General features: G+C 39.8%; 1 protein-coding gene across 1 annotated transcript in view; it reads right to left on the reverse strand.

Annotated features, from left to right (window-relative positions):
* The window catches only part of nalcn (sodium leak channel, non-selective), a 69270-nt gene extending 46725 nt beyond the window's left edge, over positions 1-22545 (reverse strand). The window contains exons 1-12 of the mRNA XM_080478403.1: positions 22417-22545; positions 17518-17629; positions 17253-17314; positions 16373-16513; positions 16089-16271; positions 12969-13052; positions 12706-12845; positions 12457-12585; positions 10064-10215; positions 8405-8547; positions 8035-8139; positions 3253-3339 (exon numbers count right to left, since the gene is read on the reverse strand). Coding sequence (XP_080334529.1) covers positions 3253-3339; positions 8035-8139; positions 8405-8547; positions 10064-10215; positions 12457-12585; positions 12706-12845; positions 12969-13052; positions 16089-16271; positions 16373-16513; positions 17253-17294 — 1206 coding nt within the window. The 5' untranslated portion in view covers positions 17295-17314; positions 17518-17629; positions 22417-22545. The remainder of the gene's footprint in view (positions 1-3252; positions 3340-8034; positions 8140-8404; positions 8548-10063; positions 10216-12456; positions 12586-12705; positions 12846-12968; positions 13053-16088; positions 16272-16372; positions 16514-17252; positions 17315-17517; positions 17630-22416) is intronic.
* Positions 22546-22909: the final 364 nt, after the last annotated feature.

Raw genomic sequence — 22909 nt, forward strand, 5'->3', positions numbered from 1 at the left:
TGTATGTAGCTATATTAAGAAGAAGAAAGAGGATGATAGATTTCAGAATCACAAATGGAGCCACTTTAAGGATTTTACTGTCGGATTAATACAAAATATTACAAGTGGCTTGGAAAAGTGGAAATGCTCCTTTGCTTTGAGGGCTATTTCAGTATGAAGCCCCTCGGGACGAGATGCTGCCATTTCCTTTCTGTATCCAAAGGGAGCAGGTGGTTAATCAATTATGTCCAATCTCCAACTGCTGCAGCCGGTTGGACCCACACGGACCCAGACTGACATACGCGGACACGCATAAACAGACAGCCCTCAACAGGCAGATCAATGGGCTGACAGTCAGGAAAACAAAGGCTTGACCGGATACATGCAGGTCATTTTGAAGACAGCGATGAGTGAGTTAGCGGCAGATAAACAGATAACGCACACAGGCCGCCTGCCTGCCTGCCTGCCTGCCTGCCTGCCTGCCCGCCTGCCCGCCCGCCCGCCCGCCTGCAGAAAGCCCCCACCTGCCAGCCCTGAAACATTTTAATCATTTGACGGCCAATTACTCTGGAGCTAGGCAGAGCAGAACAGAAACTCACACTTCACTTCCTCGGCACTCACAGATGGCCCTGCAGGCTGGATCTCCGCTGCCTGTCTTCAGTCTACCTGTCTAAGTCAGCGAGCATTACTCCCTTCTGATGTTGGTGAAAAAGCAATGAAATCAGGTGTCCGGCAGGACTTTTAGAGTGAGTGAGCCGGGGATATCCATCATTAATCAAATATGATACAGAAGTAAATGCCGTCTCACACCAGTTATTATACTGTCAAAGAACAGTAAAAATACTCTATATAAGTGCCCATAGCCCTCCTGTGGAACTCTTGGTATTTGAAGCCTTTCATCTTATCCCTTTTCATGTCATTGTATAGAGATTTTACAGCGACTGAATAGTGGAGTGGAGGGTTTGGCTGGAGACGATCCCATTTGATTATGGGTGAGGGCAAGGTACACAATGTACAGGCTGCCGTTCAACACAGAGTAAACAAAGACACAGTCACAACTAAAAGTTTAGAAACTGACATCTGCTTGATCATCCTGCTCTTATTAGTTTTTTTTTATTACAAATACCTACATCACCTTATTTTCTTATATGGAAACATTTATATCAAATTCCGAGTGTGTTCCAATTCATTAAATGGGACAGGATGAAGTATGATGAATAGTGAGCAAATACTGAAAAATGCCTTCTTACTTCTAATTATGCTCTGTGATTTCGAGTTTAGCCTTTGTTACTTGGCTTGATCGAAGAGCTTAGATCTCAAAATGTCTTCACAAAAAAGAAATCTTCACAAAAGAAATCCAAGCATTTTTAAAGGGATTTTGATGTCTTGACAGCCACAAAATGTTGTCAGTATGCGACTGGCAAAGGAAGACAATAGATGCTTTAAAAAAAAAAATCAGTCAGTGCTTGTCCACTTCTGAATTGTCAAGATTACAGAGATTTCTAAAACATATATATCAAATTATGTAATAGTAATTATGTAATTAAAATTGGAGAGATTTTATTTTTTTTATAATGACCTCCAAAAAAAAGTGTTAAGCATAAATTAAAATAACTAGTTCTGTACATGGGGATGTCGAAGTTGTTAAACAATAAAACATATTAAGCCACAACTTACAACCAACACTAATTCAAAGGAATGTATTTTGCTTTTTACCAGTACTTTGACTTCTTGTTTATATTTGTTACACTTGTACAAAAGGGAACCTTTAAACGTCTTGTCCCAACAATGCTTTATTAATCCCTTGATAACTTCCCCCCCCCCCCCCCCGAGACAACAATAAGATAATAATGTCCATTCTTCTTTCGTGCTTCACATGCGCAAGGCTCCCTTTGGTAGAAGACAACTGATATTATTTGTGAGCCACAGCGAAGAGCTGAACTGGTCAGTATGATGGAGGTACTATAAATGCCGCACTGCACTGTGACTCTCTCAAAGGTCGCATAATCTGTGCATTCTTGAGTGCTCACACTTCCATTATTGGTGTCACAAAATGCAAAGGATAATGTAACCGTGAGTGATATTGCAAGAATATCATTGTAATTATCAATATTGAGATAAAGAGCAGCTTTATGTCTGTAACACTACAAAGTACTGTGCCAAGAATATAAAGTCTTGATCGCATTATTTGGTGATTCTTAGTGAGTGATGTTTAACATCAGGAGCGGATACAATTGCTGCCAAGTACTTTAGCAAATAATTACTTCCTGCAGCCAATGCATTAGGATTCCAAACACCACAATGTCACGACAAAGTCAATGTCAATGAAATGACTTTTGCTGTTTTCATTTTTTTGGGGGGGGGGGGTTGTGCCAACGTCCTTATTACTGGTCTTTGTCAATCCAAGTCTACTGTTAAGACTGCTTTTGTTTGTACACAATGGCAATAATAGTTATCTAGTATGAATGGATAAAGCACAGAGGCAGCCTTTGATTGTGGCGTGTAATGCAGCATGGGGCTCAGAGGAAAGTCAGTTCTGTTTATGCCTCTGGTTATCCCTCTATCTAAATCTTTCCTCCAACTGATGATGAGGCTCAGGGGGACATGCAGCTTTAATGGGAATATTGCATATTTCACTTTTCCTCTCTTTTTCTTTCATTTCTTCTGTTTACTTCTACCAAATTTCTCTATTTTTATTTGTGCTATTTTCCCTGCCCTGTTTGTGCATGTGTGCCTCCTTAAAGCTCAGCTCTGGAGCAGTGTTAACTCTTTGAGGGTGTGTTTACAGCTATCCTCCCTCTCAAAGATGCCGACTCTATTGGCAGTCTCTCACAGCAAGGGCCCAGCCTTTTCCACCACACCACACCACTATCAACAGTGAGCCAGCTGTAAACAACACCCGCTGCTTTCGGCTTATCTTTAAAGCCAAACCATTTGGATCACACCGGCCACAAGGCAACAGTGGCGTCCATCATGTAGAAGTCATTTAAAACTAATCTGCTACTGGAGCGACATCATTAGCTTCAGCCCTACACATCAAACGTGAGCCTCCCCTCATTTAAAATCCCATCACTTAGCCTGTTTGACACAGCCATTGAAGACAAAGATAAATGTGAAAACAATGAGGTGATACCGCATACGTCCGTGGCATTTGTTAAATGGATGAAGTCCAACAATGTGTTGTTACAACACACGACCAGATCTGTGTGTGCACATGAAGTGGAGAGAGAAGCGGCTCACACCAGCAGCGTATCCATGACGTGACGTGTTTACCTGGAGGCAGGCAGGCGCTCGGCCATGTGGTTTGTTGACGTCCACAGCGACAAGCTGCCATCCCCCAGCAGCGTCTTCATGGAACATCTGTGGCACAAGGACAGCACATAAGTGGCAGAACACACACACACACACACACACACACACACACACACACACACACACACACACACACACACACAACCTGCATGCCATTCAGAGCAATAGACAAAACACGGACCACACATATCAACCCTTTGGCTACATCTTCATAAAACATCTGTGGCCACACTAAAGCTGAAGGCATTATAGGCACACAATCATTCCCACACACACACATCATGGTATCTACTAAATACAGTATGCAGGCCTGAGGACATAACACTGAACATCAAAATATCACAGCAGAGACTTTCAAACTTATAAGAGCAGGTTTCATTACAGTTAAGTGAATAAATTGAACATAACCCAGAAACAAAGTGATCATACAAGAGGTAAAATGCTCAAAAATTAAATGAGGAGCCTATGAGGGCCAGGCTCGTGCCTCAGGGAATGATTTATACTGAATAGATTACACTAGATTCTAATGTCAGCCGACTAACATGCCCACTGAGCAACGAGTGGTCTAGATGACGTCTTTAAGACCATACCACTTTCATTACAGGTCCGATTCCTAATCACTAGACCAACTGTGCACTTTTGCTGACAATACATTTGTAAGCATGTCACTTATATTATTATTATTATATATGACGGACTCGAAAAAGTATTGTGACTAAGCATGTGCCATCGATTCATAATACTCTAAGCTTGTCATATATAAGCAACATGCTTACAAATGTATTGTCAGGGTTAACATGAGCACAAGTGAGCACTTGGTCTAGTGGTTAGGAAACATACCTGTCATGGATGAGGTTTGGGTTTGATCCCAGGTGGTGTCACTTTTTTTTTTTTTCCCATTGCGTCACATCATCTAGAGGTCTTGTTTGGACATTTATACGATATCCAGATAGGACGTCCATGCGATGTCCAGGAAAGACTCCCTGAAGACATCTTAAATGCATCATCTGGACATGTTGCTCAGTGGGTGGTTTCAATGGTTTCAGAGAGGTTAATATCTTCACTGCGTAATTCAAATGAGCAAGTCAGCATAGTTGTTTGTAATTGCAAGTGATGCAACAAAAAATGCATATTCTAACAGTGATTCCAACCTAGGGGTTGAGGACCCCGTTGGAGGAGAGGTCACAGTTAGTGGGGCGCCAGGATTTTTCTGCTCTGAGGCTGTCAAAATGAATTTGGCAAATGTCAAAGAAAACCACCAAATAGATGGAACGTTTGTTAGAGACAATATGGATGCGTCAAGAAAAGCCTTATTTTTCCTTTGTATTGCAGTTCATATTTGCCTGATTTTACCATTCACTACACACAGGGTTGAGCCTGCTCAGGGCTTTGTATTAACATTAGATGTCTGCACAGCACATCTTCTCAAACTTCCCACCACATCTCACAACCAATTTAAAAAGCGGCTGCTTGCTCCTCACATACAGAAACCTTTCAAGCTCTCTGTCTCATTTCTCATTCTTCTCTTTGATTACATACTTCTCTCCCCCGCTGTTTCAGCTTTGTATTCCACCTGTCACGTTCTATCACAGCCCAGCAGAGCTATAGTATCCTATTATTACTTTGGTACCATCTTGTTTTTATTATAACCTGACAAAGACAATCGTCTCCACTACAGAGATGTCAAACATGAGAGAGTAGTGATCATTCGACTACAGGCAATTTAAAGCAGAGTTTAGGTAAATTCAGCTTCAACAATTTCAGACTAATTTCTATTAAAACTCGCGTCAATATGGCAAAGTTACAAAATTGAGAGTGTAGAATGGGTTGTGTCTCCGAGGGAAGGCCTTACACCAGACTTCCTCTCTGAGGAACATGAAGGAAGGATTATTTTGTCTCCACCTCTGTGATTGACAGTTGAGTGTTACACCACAGCTAATTAGATTTTTTCCCCCTCTAAGATAAAGATTGGGGCATAACGATGTGATTACAATTAATTTTGTTAATGGCAAGAAAGGCTAATTGTTTTCAAGGTCACAGCAGTGTGCCTGTGCCAATAGCCTGTTTTTCATCATGACTGAAGTCATGGAGGTTCTGCTTCATGACTTTTCAAGATGTATCGTTACAATGAGCAATGGCATTGAGAATTGTTCACTGCTTTTCAAACTGAGACAGTTTTAGAATGAACTGAGAACTGTTTGAAACTATACAGACTCTTCACAAACACAATCCAAAAAATGGGCCAAAGAAATAATCTTTATCATTATCAAAATATACACCAAAATCCAGGGTTAGTCTGAGTTTCAATTGAAACGCCTCATAAAGTGATAGTGTTGTTTATTTGTTGTTACTTCCAAAGATATTTCCGCTCGCAAACAAACAACTTTTTTGATTTTCGTTTCCTCCCTCCTCACTGCTTTCGTTTGTGATGTAATGGTAAATCCAGCATTTTCCAACATGCTCGTTCACCTCATTTCCTCTGCTTCACACCTACTTCCCAGCACACTTCATCAGTCCAGACTAATCTAAGTGTGGAAGAGGCAATCAAACGCCTGTCACATCAAGAGGAAAAAGAACATTCATCACAACCAAAGTAACAATTCTCCCCATAGCCGAAAGGATAGCTGTCACAAAAAAATCTAAAGTCATTTATAAAAACAATCATTACAGACTACCTTTATTTATATTAGTATTGTTTTTGGGTTGTTCACCAAAATCACTTGTTTATGAGAATGAATGTCTCTTCAGGAGTATTCAGATCCTTTGCCTCTCGGCTGTCTGTTGCTTTATGACCTTTCAAAAGAACATTTACAGACGACAGGAAAATATTGGGAGGCAAATGAAGGACATCCTTTTTGATGTCAGACTTACATTTTGCTAATTTTAAATTTTATCCCGTGTGGAAAACAAAATACAAGTTATTACTTTAAAATCGAAAGTGAGCTCTTGAGGACAAATGTCTCTCCTCATAAAACCTGCTTACTTAAACCTTGGATTTATCACTCGCTTACTGGTTGCTGTTGATTTATCACAACCTTAACATCTGCAACCTTCACTATCTTGGAGCATCAAATTATGTCTGAGGGCATTTTATGCATTATATTAGATGCAACAGCTAAAAGATGAAAGGAAATGAGAGAGATGGAACAGACATCCTGCTGTCTGGTGCTTCATCAAGGGCATTCCTATTCTGATGTTTTTAAGGTGTTTAAAATATAATGTGGGTAAATTACCATCTTTGTTTATGTTTATGTCCAACAACAAACATGAATTATTTACGGTCGCACGAGGCAGAACTAAGACAGAGAGTCCATAAGTCCTTCCACCTGATGATGTCGTGCACCTCTTCAATGTTAACCTTAAAGGAATAATGTCTCTCACTATATTCTGAATCAATGAATTGGATTCTGGAGCCATGCTGGTCTAAAGATGACTGGCTTCTCTTTTTTGACTCGAAAGAGTCTCTGTTTTTCCAAGCAGTTTGTTTAAGAAGTCTTTCTTAAGACGTCCTCTGAGATAAAATTGCCGCTTTTTGCATGTTTGAACTCAAGACCTTTTTAGGAGACAAAAACACTCTAATCAATCACATTTGTGTAAACAGATTAGTGCTTTGCTGATACGCTAGAGTCACATTGAGTCCTGTCTATGACTTTCAGGATTTTAGATAAATATGTTATTCATTTTGAAATACTCAAATACTCACTAACATCATATAGACAGGAAAGTTGCAAAGTCTTGTAGAGGTTAGCATATTCGCCTGATAGCAAAAAAGTCATAGGGTTCAAGTGCAGCTTGCAGAGCTTGCATGCACGTGTGTGCACAGTTATTCCAGTTTCCTCTGACATTTGAGGTTAATTGGTGATTCCAAAATGCCTGTAGGCGTAAATGTGAGTGTGTGTGGTTGTCTGTTTCTCCAGATTGGCCCTGTGATGGACTGATGAAATGTCCAGGGTGTACCATGTCTTCACACATAGTAAGATGGGATCGACTCGAACCCCAGTGACCCTGCGATATGGAAAATGAATGAATTAATATTTAGATAGCGCTGATATACCAATTACCTGTAAAATGATTTTGCAACCAAGAAAAGAGGTACAACAGATTCACAATTGACTTCGGTATTTGATCAAACTACAGGTTTTTTGATTTATGATGAAGTTGAAGAGCATCAGTCAGAAAGCTTAATCTTATGAGGTAAGTCTTTCTGACTTTTTGCCAGATGTTAGACACCCTCTTCTTTGTGTCCTGGAGAAAGGCCCATTCCCTATCAAACAGTTTGATATCAGATGAATAAGGTCATCTTGCCCAAAAAGATGTGACATTTACTACACATCAAATATATGGATCAAATCTTTCCCCAACCAATCAACACCAAAGTTCTACCTAAGCAGATTCGATCGTACATCTCTGTGATTACCTATGTGATGTTTCCAAGCAGTTATTTTTAAATTACTGAAGGCATTTATTGATGACCATGTGCATCTAAAAGCCAAACTCCTGTCAAGATGTATTTGTGTTCATACCTCTGATTTTTTAGGGGGGGGAAGTCATACAACTTTGATAAATGAGCCGACTTTTTCTGCACTCAGCAAACAAGACGAAAAGCTTTGGAGGCAGACAGGCTCAGATGAATGTTTTAAATCAGGTCACACAGCCAAGTGAAGACACACCGGGGATGAGTTGCCAGAGTGACATTATTTCTTCCGGCCGTACTCCATCAGCTTCTGAGTGTGACAGTCTTACCTGGGTTGTGGCAGTTGAGGTGGTGCTGCTTCTTGACCCCCACATCTGCTGAAACTGCACTCTGATTTCAGCAAATGTCTCAATGATGACTGCAATAAACACATTCTGTAGGAGAGAGAAGCAGAGAGTGAAGCGACCACAGCGATAGATTAAACTGTTGTGACAATTAAAGTAAAGGACGGTAAGTGCGAGCTAGACTTCTTTTCACTGTCTGTGACGTGACATTCATTCTGTCATTAGAAAAAGAACTAACAAGGAGATACGATCATATCTGGAGGTGAAATACGAAGCTGTGCCAATTAACCAAAACCTTTTGGTGTTAAAGAATCTTCTTAAATTACAAGTACGGTAGAGACAGACCGGCTCTAACCTTGACAAGCCACGCCAGGAAGAAAATGAGAGTTATGAAGTAGAAGTAGGAACGCCAGCGAGGGAAACTGTCAATGGCTCTGTACATGAGGAACACCCATCCCTCCTGTGATGCAGCCTCATATACAGTGAAGATACTCGTACCTGAAGAAGAACGAACAGAAGACAAGCAGTCATAAATAGCAGATGTTGTTGCTGAAACAAACATCAGTTTGGGTGTTTGACGTCTTTGAACCTCACATCATTTATTGTGTTTCAAATGAGACTGTTTCTGTCAGAAGCTTCAAACTTATTTTATTTGATCTACAATGAATGTACAACCAGAAAACCTACAGAGTTCAAAACACAGAACTCAAAAATCCTTGTGGAGCTATTTCTTATGACGATGAAACAAAGTCCTCTCCATCAGACTCATTAACAATGTCGTGATCTTTGCTACACGTCTTTGTCAATGACAAATTCAAACTTGTCAGCCAATTAACAAGAACGATGTAAGCTGGCCAAACTACAAAATGAAAGTCTTGGATGTTTTCTGGTTAATATGCCCTCTGAAATGAGTCTGTCTGTCAAACCAGTTTTAAATGGGAAAGAAGCAACCTTTCCAATTGATTAAAATGTTTGGAGAGCCACAAGGTACGCTGTGTCCTCTTGCAATTTGAAAGATTATCCTGCATATATCAAGAAAATCAAACTCCCTCACGTTCAGTTCATAGAGGTGTCCAGCATTGGGAAGTTGTCTCTTTGGTTGTTTGATTGAATTGAATTTTCCTCAACACCCTTAACATTTTATGTGGCATTTCAAAATAATTAGAAAATAAAGGATTTATTTGAGGATATTTTAAACCTTTAAAGAATAAATAAACACTCATATGTGCCATTTCTACAGTTAGTGTATCTATGATTATGAATTTACCCTAATTAATTCAACAGGAATAGAAGAAATGTTACCATATATAGTGAGTTGCCTGATATAGGGTTAAGCGCCGTCACAGTAGCAGCTGCATGAAAATTCCTAATGGTGTTACTCGTCTATTTAGAACATACATTGAGACACTATGTCACACTGAATGCACCATATCCCAGGGTATTACACCTAAATTAAGGTACTGCTTAGTGTGACGCTCTTCACTTCATTATGTGCCAACACACACACACACACACACACACACACAGTACAGGACGCTGCTGCAAGACCGTTTTACACTGAGACTTGTGTAATGGAGCTTTACTACATAGCTTGCATTCTCACGGAAGATAATTGCTTTTCTTTTAACCATAATTAATTTTATATTCACAAGTTAGATTTTCAGTTGACATTTAGGACCACTACTGCTAATATTATTTATGTTAGCCACTGAATGCAATACTGTCCAACTCTTATATTCCAACCCTGTGGCTGCTAACAGGATTTGACGTGCGTGACCATATAGTGTCAATATTGTGTCCCTCGGGAGTTTTGCAGTATGAACATTTAATCCCAAAGACTCACCAGTGTGTCACATTTGTGACATTCCCAAAACCTTGCAGACAAAGTCAACTATAGTTATTTTGAAAGAAGCATTCTCAAATGAAAACAAATTCTTGACAATCCTTCATTTATAAAATCAAAATGGGCATCATTAGAGGGTTAAAGGCACCACTCAACGTTTTGAAGTCATACCTAGTTCATTGAATCCACTGTAACCGAGCTCCTGTCGGCTGAGTCCCAGCTCCTCCAGGTCCACGCATTTGAAGCCAAGAGGGCACTGGTAGCCTTCTCCATCAGGAGAGCAATGGGTGTCAGGGATGGCCAAGCTGTTCCATGTAACATTTCTGCAAAATAAAAAAGACTTGCGTTCATAAATCATGTGTTCACGGGTAGTATTTCAATTACGTGTCTTCAAAAAGCAGTCAAATATTAGAGAAGACACTATGAATAACATTCTCTTTCTCCGTCTCTCAGCCACAGGTGCCACCAGGAGCTGCTTGTTTCAGCTAATTAAAATTAATGCTTCAAACAGCCGGCCCAGACATTCATCCAAATTGTTTATTAAAGGCTACAGGATCAGACGGGATAATTTATTGCACTATCACAAAGGGCAATCAGACGCATAGTGGTGAATCCTGATAAAGCTAATTATCCTGAGCTCAATGTTACCCGTGTGTCTTATCAATAAACTCACTTTACATGAGGAAAAAGGGGAGAAAAACAGCAGAACCTCAAAAAATAATAAAGTTAAGGAAATAAATACAATTTAAAATCATAATAATGGAGACAAAACATTGATTTTTGTTTAAAATTTTTCAATATTCAACCTCTGCCTCAGTTCAACAGACTACTGGAGGCTGGCAATCAATCACAGAGGTTTTTCAAAACTCGCATTGTAAAGCTATCATTTCACAAACTATGATATCAGATTACGAATATGTTTGTTACATAAATTGGGGACTACCTACATCCCTCCCTCCCTACATACAAACATATGCAATTTACTCAAAATATTAAACTTTTTTTAAGGTCATGATTTTCAGTTAATAATCATAAATCTACAAATTCAGAATTAGCTAAAAAAAATTAAAATACCCGTAACATAAACGCCAGCTGTCACATAAAGTCACAAAGTTAGGCAGGGCATCCACGCCACGCGGTGAAACAGTGATAAGGCCAGTTCCATAAAGCCTGACATTCAGAGGAAGAGGTCCTACTTTGTTCACAAATCCCAAACCCTTTTCTTATAATATCCATATCAGAAAATGTCTCCCCAGCTATTTTTCCTCAATTCCCATCAAATCCCTCGTGTGACAAAAGAAAGGGAGCGTTGACATTGTGCCAAGGGCATATGGCAGACAGAGATTAGAGACATCACTTCATGTGTGACACATTTCTTAAATACCCCATTAGAAGCATATACGAAGTATATGAGGGATTTGGGAAAAGAACCACTGGAGCAAACAAATTAGACACACAGCTGGCACACCACTGCTGAACTAGTGTTACAGAGGGATGTCAAAGCTATACATAAATATCAGAATGTCCTTTGCTATCTTAAAGCTACTAATGACCATTATGTTGTATGCTGGGGCGCAGAAGGCATACATTAGTGAGGAGAGATGGATTAGACTAATACAAAGACTAGACAATGTAGGAAATGTTAATTATTATGATTAGTGTTAACTCTCACTGCAGCCTGAGGCTTTTACCATGATAGTTACTCCCCTATCTTTTGTCTCCTCGAGGATTTTTATTCTCTGTATCATATTATCATCACTACACATTGAGTTAATACATAGAAAAAAATCTTTACAGATAAGGTACAATAGTTGTCCATTAAAATGTGCATATTGACTCACCTTTCAATTCTACATTTCCTTCACTGAAGGTATTTAAAAAGGTTGGCAGGATTTCATTTCTATTGTCGGTCTGTTCCTTTTACCAGTAATTCTTTAGAAGCGGTGATGAGCAGCAGACCTGAACTTAATATCATGTGGCTCGAGATTTGCTTCATACTTCCCTTCATGTTTCCACCAAACCACAAAATGTCATGTGATGTCATGCTAGTAAAAGTGTCAATGAAAGCACACCAAATAATGCCACACTGAATAAACGACAGGAATTATTTTTGAGACAGCATTAAAGCATAAAAAACTTTTTAAATGGTGGATGAAATAAAAGTCATTTTTTATTCGGTCATTTATATCTGGACATAAATCACAGCTTTGCAAACACAAATTCTGCATTGTGAGTAGCCTATGTCTGGCTGGGAGTGGAGAAAGGATTGACTTGATGTTTTAATCTACATTCTATCCTTAGTTCATATGGGAAATGGACCACATTTATATAATGTATTTCCACAGTTCAGCAGTTTCTGTGCCTTTACAATGTCACATTCCCACGCACGCTGTCCGGCAAGCTGCTGACCACCGGGAGCAAGTCAGGGTTCAGTGTCTTAACCAAGGACGTTCCAACATATAGACAGAAAGAGATGGGGAACACCAACCATGGGATTGGAGATCCATGCTATTGTTATGAAATCAATCCATCCGCACTCACACTTAATAACACCTCATTCTTACCCTTTTTCTGTGTCGTTGGTAACACAGTGATGGTTGAACGTTCCAAACATTTGCACACCCAAGATTCCATAGAGCAGGAGAAAAAACAACAGGAAGATCGACACACTCCATATCTGTTCCCCCGATCGTCTGCACGGCAGAAAAGCAAAGCAGCACATGCGTCTGAGCCATTTTTAAAAAAAACAACATATTGCTACCAATTACTAGGGGAAAGCCTGTTCAATTGAAATGTGCACAGCGGTGTAGTACTTGAGGATGTTGGTGATGCGGGAGCGCGGAAGTTCAAAGCGGAAGTAGATCCTGAAGGCCCGGATCATTATGAGCGCTCGCGGGATTCTCAGCATTCCCCATGGAGACATTTGATCCACGAGCCCTGCTACTTCAAAAACCTACAACATAGTCAAATTGATTATTTAGATGCAGACACCCGGATAATTTGTCTTTTCTTTTAGAGGTACTCCAATAAAAAAGAAACTCTGAATATACAGCGAATAGTAAATGTTGCAACACACCTGCAGCACCAGGGAAACCCAGATGAAAAACACCATGAATCCATCAAACATACACCAACGATCCTTCACATAGGAGTTATCCCCCTGTGTAATGAAAGAAAGAAGAGATATTAACAAACAGACCGTTAAAAGAGCTCTAAAAATGAAAGAGCTATATGTGTACACCATCACTATCCTAGCCAGTGAATAAAAAATAGATGAAATCTAACAATTACTAAACTCTGTGTGATGTTTCAAGTCTCTTTCAATACCCGTCTTCATGAGTCTAAAAAAAACACCATCATTCCCATCAAGTACTAACAATCAGAAAGCTTTCATTGTCAAACACAGTCTTTGTGGGGCTTTAGTAATAAGGGGGCAATACTCGAGAAAAACAAGAAATACAAAAGTGAATTAAGTGTGCCTATTTTGACAGATCGTCCACAATATTCAAACAGCTTGCTTGGAAAACAACATGATAAGACAAAAATGTTAAGCCCCTGAAGTGAAAACAAACTGAATTGTCAAGGGGGCAGCAGAAATGGGCATGCTTAATTACCACTTACAGAGCGACAGAAAGCCTGTAAGAAGCTCTTGGGGAGGGGGTGGGGGGGTGGGTTGGGGGGGGGGGGGGGGGTTCTGACCCACTCTACAAATAAGGACCATGTTTGATCACACACACACTGCCAAGAACAAAAGCATGCAATTACTTTGCCATGCCATGTGGCTCATTCCTTTTGAGCCGGCATTTTGAAAATTAACAAGTCATTTATGTGTCAATAAAATGAGAGACTTTAAAGGCAGCTTATTTAAAGCAAAACAAAATTACATTAAGTGTTTCTTTTACAGAGGTTGAAATCTAGACAGTGACAGTAACAATGGACTGAAAACTACTGTTCCATTTATTGACAAATTTAGTTTTTTTTTCCTGTAGTTTTTCTTCACTGGGCCATTCTAATTTGTTGTCCTCTGATGCCTCCTGATTTGTTATCCTTGATTTGCCAATTAAGCTGTCTGCACATTTTATGGCAGTGATTATGGGTCTTTCATCTGCCAGCTGTCTGCTCCTGGATGCATCTATAGAGCAACATCGGTCAACCTCAAAACTGAATTGTGTTGATTCGTCTGAAATTTAAAGCTGACTACACTGTTCAGATTAAATGTTAAGTCTGACCAGTTTCTGAGCAAGCAATGTTTACACTTTTAAGCCAGACTTAAAAAAAAAGAAAACTGTGCCTTGCATTACTCATCACTTCAATAATTTGCAGTTAAATAACAAATCTTTTATTTAATTCATTTGTTTGAGAAATATCCGACCTCTATAGGTCATAATTCCAACGACATGTTATATGTGTCATTATTATCTTTAAAGTTTGGAAACTTGAACATCCACAATATAATAATAATCTGAAATGTGTTATCCCAATTCAATAAAGGTTGAAAGAATGACCTGCAACTCTCATAAGCCCGGATCTGATTTACTTTTCACCGTCTTTTTCGGCTGCGCCCTTCAGGGTTTGCCCCAGTGGATCGTCTGTCGCCATCTAACCCTATTTCCCGCCTCCTCTACTGTTACATCAACTCTGTAGTGTGTAATCTGCCTGCCAGCTCCATCGCCAACCTCCTTTGTCGAATACATCCACGATCTCTCCTCAGCAAAAGCTCAAACCAACCCAACCTGACGTCTCCGACGGCACCTCTAAACTGTCCAACCTTAGCTCGCTCTCTGATCTCTCCTTTTTTTAATGTTTAATGTCCATCCTGGTCACTCCCAATAATAAATCTCAGCATCTTCCTGTCTGTTATCTCCAGCTCAGCCTCCTGTCACTGCCTCCAAACCACACTTCGAAGCAAAGCTCCATAAACTACATATCACAGGTTAAAACTAAGACATTTCACTATTCCATTAGAAGAAAAAAAAACAAACTGATTTTTTATTTAAAGTTTCTGTTTCTATTTTCTATTGGATCATAATAGGTAATTTATAGACCAAGTATAACCTCTTGAACTATTTTGATGAGATAATTTTTTTCAACAACTTTTAAATTTGACAATATTTCATTCATATTGGTATTAAGACACATTTAGGTATTAAGACACATTTAGGTTGACTATTGGTGTATTGGATTGCAAAGATGAAAAACTGAAATTATTACTAATGGTAAAGAGGAAGTAAGCATCGCAGTGGCTGAAGCTTTGGGAAGGTACACATAAAAGACAAGAGCAAGCGCTCTGGCTCAGCTACATGGGCACTACAGTGACTTAGATCATTGATTAGACACGTATCATTGCCATAATTTTACATGCTGAACTTACAAGCCATTTGGTCTAGGTATAGATTCTGAAAAGAAGAGAAAGTATCAGCAAAAAGTGATGAAAAATGTTTATATGTTAAATATTAATGTTTAAGTGTCCCTGTCAAAAGAACAGTTTTGACATTTGTCTTTATAGTTGTCTCAGGATAGACAAATAAAAACTGAAGTGTTATTATGATCCTTAAAGCTGTAGTCTGCGCTTTGGTTGTTTAGAAATTAGATAATAAATGAATGTAAACTCTAAATGGACATGTTCACTCACTTTACAATGCAAGTCACACACCAAAAGTGAGGGCTGCCATGCAATGTGCTGAACTTCCACTGGGGGCAATTTGTGGTTCAATGCCTTGCTTAAAGACACTTCATCACATGGACAGGGAAAGATGGGGGATCGGACCACCAACTTTGGGATTGGAAAATGATCTACTCTACTAACTGAGTGATAGTCGCACCAGTCATGTGGACTGTGAACAGTGTGGCTTTCATTGTTTTTGGGAGAAGGAGAAAAGTCCTATTATGTTGTACTCTAGTTGCCCAGAGGCCATAACAGAAGGCTTATTATACATTTGTTCAAGAGTTTAGCATCTAAATCATTTTCTCGTTACGTAACTGGAGGTCAGGCCAATAACTTTGGTAGACAGACTATAAGACAAAACTGAAAATACCACTCTCACACACAAAACAACTGTACACCAGCAAAAATAAAGATGTCATTGTTGGCTCATGTAATATTTCTGTATTGTATTATGTATCAGTGTGAAATTATAATATGTTTGTTCTTCATGTGTAGTCTCAATAATGCTTCCTCCAGTGAGCGAGTAGCTACCTTGATGATTCCTCTGATGTGCATCTTGGCGATCATCTCGGCGGTGTAGAGAAACATGAGCAGCGTGTCCAGCGTGAATGTTACGTATTGCAGTGGAGGGTAGTGCTCGAATGTCTTTGGGGTATTCATACACACAGAAATGACACTGATGATAGCACAAGCTCTCAGCAGGGAGTGCACCCACTGCAGAAAACACACAGAGAAAGAAAAATAGGGGGGAAAAGGCTCATGTACTTGTGTTCTTAGTGATTGGCTAACTGACACATGCGGGCGAGTTCTCTCACTGGTTTGTTGATCCAGAAGATGTCGGCACTGTCTGCGAGGGTCTCATCTGGCCCGAAGTCGGTCATGGGCTGGGCCTCGACCCGCGAGCTCTGTTTCCTCTTCAGCATGCTGGGGCTCGCAGTGCTATACAGAGAGTGGATCTGAGAGAGGGAGAGGGAGCGGACCACACAGTGACCAAAGCTAAATGAGGAACAGGGGATCACTCTGGCTGCATCCAAGTCTGGGCAGTGGCAACACAACTTTTGGAACTCTTATCATGTAGCTTATTTTGTGAATTAATTAGGAAATTAATTCTTAATGCAGCTCAGGAGAAAGACTTTTGCCCTTATGGCCACATTAACAGTAACTGACAAGTACTATTACAGCTGATCTTATAGAATTTATACATACATTAAACTTATGTTAACCAATAGTTAAACAATATATATTGTTAAATAAATTAAACAAGATGTGTATCAATAGTGGCTTTTGAAGATGGTATACAAAAAGATCTATATCAATATGTATTTCCCAAAGTCAACTTCCCTGACTTGAATTGCCAGAACAGAGGAGTAATAGTTTCAAATTAAAAAATGTTGCATTGTTGAATGGCCACCGTGATACACAACGTAACACACATGGAACACAGAACAAGTGTATTCACACTGCGACAGCTCCAATAACTTACCTTCAGAAAAGATCATACATGATCTTCATTGTTTTGAACACCAAAGCCCCCGTGTTTATATGCTGTACGGTGTGACTTGGCGTTACCTTGTGCGTGTCTGTGTGCATGTTTGTGTGAATATCCGTATGCAAAAAAAAGAAAACTGTACAGGCTGTCTCAACATAGGAACACAAGAAGAAATGACACTCTGAATGGAGACAAAGCGCACATACCAAAGGGAAAAGTAAAGCTGAAATTGCTCCAGCACTGCACATAACATGCGATCAGGCATACCCTGTAAATAACACACAACAGTTAGTCAACATCATGGCTCATATGGTGTACAGTACACTACCCACATCTACAGTACGGTCATAGAGACAGGAATGCCCACCACGTCTGACATCAAGGCATATATGCGACACACCCTGGGAGTGAGCGAGTGACTGAGGTGTTGTGGAGGAAGAGGATGGGGTGAAATTGGACCAGGGGACTCACTGTGAGGCTCCTCATTGGTGCGTTCATCCCCAGGTCACAGAGGGGTGGAGAGACCAACCACAAAGAGAGGCTAGAGATGCAAAAAGGAGAATGTCCTAAAGGCCTGGAGGTCCTGTGGCAGCAATCAGTGAACAGCAGCAGTCATAAGAGCAGTAAAGAGGGATGAGAGAACATAATCACATGTGCTGCAAGCTGCAGCTACAACAATTTTGCAATATAATACAATCCATCAAACTAATAAAAAACATGGGATTTGTAACAATGCTAATATTTCTTGTTTAATTTGTCCAGAATGCGAATGGTTTATTCTTGCCACCTCTGTTTCTACTGCAATACAATTACTGTGTGCACTATAAGGCCTTTTAAAAGCAGAAATCAAATATTTCAGCAAACACCACAACTTAAACACTATACAACTCCATTATAGAGACAATCCAGACTAAATGGACCAGGCGTGGGCCAGATGCAGCCCCCGTCTGTCTTGTTTGTGGTTTGCAAAAGAAATGTTTGAAGGTTGATTATAAACTAAAAAACTAAAATAACTATTGCAACTCCCCTTGAAGATTTAGTAACTAAAGGTTTTAAATGCATTTAGCAGAACTATCAAGTGCTTTTGTTTTGATTCAATAAGGTCCATTAAAGCAATCCAGTAAGCTCTTAGTAGCGTATTAGTAGCTCCAATTCCAATTCAAATTTGTGAAAGAGGATGAAATTTCTGTGTCTTTCAGCGAAATGAACAAAGTGGTATTTTCCTGATGTAGACATTATAGACTGTAGACAGAAAGAAAAATCTAAGTAAGAGATATTCCCGAAACCTAAATATATAAAACCTCAATTTAATACTTGACAAAATATGACGCATAAGTCAGAAAATGGGTGTGTGAGGAAGAGATTGACACTTTGAAGAAGAGCCAACAAGCATCAATTTAATACTGTAATATTTTTGGACTGATTTACTCCCCCACAGTTATGTGAGACAGACTAAATTCAACAAGATAAGTAATATGTACGTGAATGTCCATTTCCTTTTCCTAATGAAATTAAAACTGCAGAAAAACAGACAACTTCCCAAAGCCTGTATGACATGTGTCAGCATATTACAGAGAATAAAATGAGAGTTTAGTTTGTGCCCCCTTCAGCGAAATGTGGCAATGATTCAAGACAAGTGAATGACCCTGCGAAAAAAGACATTCATACAATTATTAATCAAGACAGAAAGAAAATACCTTAAGAAATACATGTGGGTTTTTTTTTTTAAAGGTCCCATATTATGCAAAATCAATTTTATAGTGGTTTTCTAACAGTAATATGTGTTCTCATAGCCTGTGTTTGAGGCCCCAGAAGTGAGGAAAATCTGCCATCTTCCTCATTTGTGCCACCTTTTATTGAATGTGTGCTCATACAGGAAATTCAGAGATTTTCTCTTCATGATGTCAGGTGGGCAAATAACCGCTCTCTTTGGAAGTGGATACTCGCTTTGACCCTCCCACAGGTAGATAAAAAACTTACAAAGATTACTGACATACTGAAGGAATTCAGAATAATCTGAAATTACAGTCAGCAGGAGCCACCGTGAGCCACCTGGTAATTCAGACGCACAATGCTTTCAACTGACCATTCTGAAATGTCCTGCTGCAGCCACAGAGTCTGAACTTCTACAGGAGCCTTTCCTCTTGGGTCAGATTCTGGTTCAAACTTGTATGGTTGAACAACAGCGTTTCTACGAGCCACAGCCATAAATCTACTGCAAACATTAGCGCATGGCACCGTAAGTGAAAGCCAATTCATTTCCAGGATTGCCAGATCTGACTCACTGTTTATCAGCCCAAACATAATATAAAACCCAACCACCTCAATAAAAAACCTGTCCAAATCTCAACCTCTATAGAAACTCATATTGAAACCGCAAAAGTATTATATGCCAAATAATGAACATGTCATAAGCACACAGCTGCATTAAATAAACAAAGAAAAAAGGCAACACAAACAGGCTCCCCATAAACAGCACAATCAGACAAACCCAATGTATTCAAAAGAAGCCATATTTGGCAAAACCCTGCACAATCTGGCAACACTAATGTTGGGATTTCACTAATCTTCGCCCTGAGAGTGGCGTGGACAGACACAGCTTACATTACAGACAGATAAACAGTCTATTCTCAATAGAGCTCACTAGGGGGACTTTTAGACTGGCTGGAATTCAGGACCAGGCTGGATTTGGGCATTACACTTTGAACACAATGTTGATGAACCTCTGACACCCGAGTGAAATTGTTAAAAAACTGTATAATGTGGGACCTTTAAATAAAGCACAAAACAATCCAAAAATCAACAGGCACTTGTTGCTGCAGGATATTGCCGTTTGAACTGTGAAATCCCTTAAAATCAATAATACAAAGAAATAAAAGTTAATAAAACTCAAAGCATCCAACCTTTGCAGGAAGACGCTTAGTTTGGATTGGACAACATCAAGAATCATGTAAGTGAATCACCCCGTGTTTCCCTTTATGTTCTTACTGAGAAAAGAAACTGTCCATCCTTTAAACTCCCATGTAGTTAGAAGCAATTTCCCTGTATAATTGCTACACTTAACATATGCAGATGGAGACGTGAGGAAGAGTGAAAACAAAATTACAGGGTCTAAGTGCTATTATGTGGGTGTATAGGTGGCAAAGACTGCAATTACCTTCCCATTTGGAGAAAGGACATGTTCCTCACAGGGAAAGATGCGATCTCTGGGCAGATTAATTGTAACTGTGAGTATTTGCCTGAGCATGCCAACTTTCTTTGCACAAGTTTTATTCTTGAGTGCACTGTGACACTATCTTCTTCGATACAATAGATGAGAGCAAGTTTGTCTCTGTGCAGGCAGCACATTAGTGCAGATTCGCAACGTAATTCTGCAGCTTACAGCGGCTTTTAGTTAATCATACAAGCTGCTCTCAAACAGGTGACCCTGTAAATGAAAACCTTCCACAGCAGATGTGATTATAGTGACTAACACCGTAGGAACTAATATTTCACCCAAACAACTTATGCACTTGCAATATTTGTTATTTTGGATGTTAAACTACACAAACGCAACTCACTTTAATGTTGTGTCTTGCAGCAGTAACCCCATATGTTTATTCAAAAAATCGGCTATAAACTAATTGCATTGCAGTCAGACCAAAACAGCAAAACAAAGTAAAAGTGTTTGTTTTGTTTTGTTTTGTTTTGTTTTTCAGAGCAACAACAGAAAATAGAACCAATCAGAGATTAGTAAACTTAACTCAACTGAAGAAATAATGTGGTAGGAAATGTGTGGTCAAGGCTGTGTTTTAGGCCTTTCAGAGTAGTGTTGAGCTTTGCAAAATAAAGTTGATGATGGCAGTGAAAACTAACATTTACATTGGAGTGGTTCATTATTATTGTAAAAGAAACTAAAAGATGTTGCAGTGCTTCACAGAGCTGAGTGGTGCAGCTGAATCAGGTGGAACTGTTTGATTACTATGAGAGACCACTTTCATTTTGCACAATATGCCAGACCGTTCATATAAAATGTTATTGAAAGTGGAAAAGTTGAACTGGTGCATGTCTTCACTTTCTATAGATACTTAACGTGGTAGTGGTTTAATGTTAATGTCAATGTTTGAAATTGTGAATTACAGTCTTGATGTGAGCACTGTAAAGATACTTACAGGTTTGTTCTTCATAGAATCAAACTGCAAGGCTTATCATCCTGATAAAACAAAAAGCATATCATGAAAACGAAATGCCTTTAAGAAACATCAACGCCGTGGTTCTCACAGTGTCGGATGATCACCCAACTCTAACACCAACCCCAAAGCTGGGTAGTTGAATGCCAGATGTCCTCATCTTAACATATTGACTTGACACAAACTATTTCAGCAGTGTGTTACTATATAGAGTTAATGACAACGTTGCTGGCTGTTTGGAGTTGTTGCCGTTGTTCCCAAGTGGGGACTTTCCAAACTGGGAACTTTCTGAGTTGCCAGGTGAATGAATGCACTTTTACCTTGACTTCAACCTGATTAGTGATTTAAAAAAATATATAAATATATATATTTAGTGTCTCATCTTAGTAAACAAAGAAACTGTCTGTTTTGCTGTTTTTCACTTTTAGAACGTATAACCATTGGCAGAACAAGTTTTAACACTGGGTGTACATCCTGCTACAACTGGGATTAAACCTGGTATCTTCACACTCCAGACCACAACTAAACCAACATGAAGGGTGCCATCATTCCTTGGGGGGAAAAACAACAAACAAACACTCCACTGTAAGTTGGTATTTTAGCCAGGAATTAAAAAAAACAACCATTAAAATAAAGATTTACAGTAGGGGATAGTCTATGATGCGAAATCACCAATTCTAATAGATCAGACATTTATATGCAATGAATAAATAATCATGCTCCACGAATGGACTTGACATCCCTGATTACAGTAAAAACCAGTGTGTGGAAGAGAGGAAATAGATTGTTTGAAGGTCCTATTACATATATGACCTTCTATTACATAGACTCCACATCCTATACAATGGCTGTCAACCACTGGATGTCAACACTGGATGAAGTACAAGGACAACAACAAGCTAAATGCAGGGCACTTCCAGAAATACCAGCTGGGACAGGTCCAAAACAAAGCAAATATATTAAATGTAACAACCTGGCCACGTGACAGTGCAGCAAATACACTGCGTTTGTTAGTTTCCCCCCCCCCCAAGGCCTACTCCGGAGGATGACATCTTCTCCACTTCCTGGAGAGCCAGCAAGCTAGCAGCGCGCGGCAGCACCGAGCGTCAGCAGCATCCTCCTCGCGGCCGAGCGGCTGGCCGTCCGCGCACATTCACGACGTGTTCGGAGGCAGATTAAGAAAGCATAGCGAGACACTTACGAGAGGAGGTTCTGCTCTTATCTGTCGTGTCTCCCCCTGTCCATGACATCAGCTGCTTTCCGGGTATGCTGGGATCGTGTGGGAGAGAGAGTACGGGAGCGCGCAGGTGGCAATCACATCAACAGGACCGGCGCATGCCACGGAGGCGCGCGCGGCCGTCCCGTTCTCATGGTAACAGCTTGCGCTCCTCATGTTGTTGCATCACAGATTCACCACGTACAGGATGGGGAGATTACCACTTTGACTATCAACTATCTGTTTTCTCGTTTACTGGGAATTTACTTTTTGTTTTGTTTTTTTGTTAAAGTCAACTCGGTGCAGCGTGGAGTTCCTTTAGGGTGACCGCTGGTCATTCAGCCAGCTGTGTGCAGTTATATGGCTCTCCACTGGCAGAGCACACAGACGGGCATTCCAGGACAGGACTGTGTGTAATATCCACCCAATTGTGGCTTAAAAGCAGAAAAATCATGGAAACAGTGGGATTCAAAAGACA

Source organism: Lipophrys pholis, assembly GCF_963383615.2.
Source record: "Lipophrys pholis genome assembly, chromosome: 13".
Lineage (NCBI taxonomy): Eukaryota > Metazoa > Chordata > Actinopteri > Blenniiformes > Blenniidae > Lipophrys > Lipophrys pholis.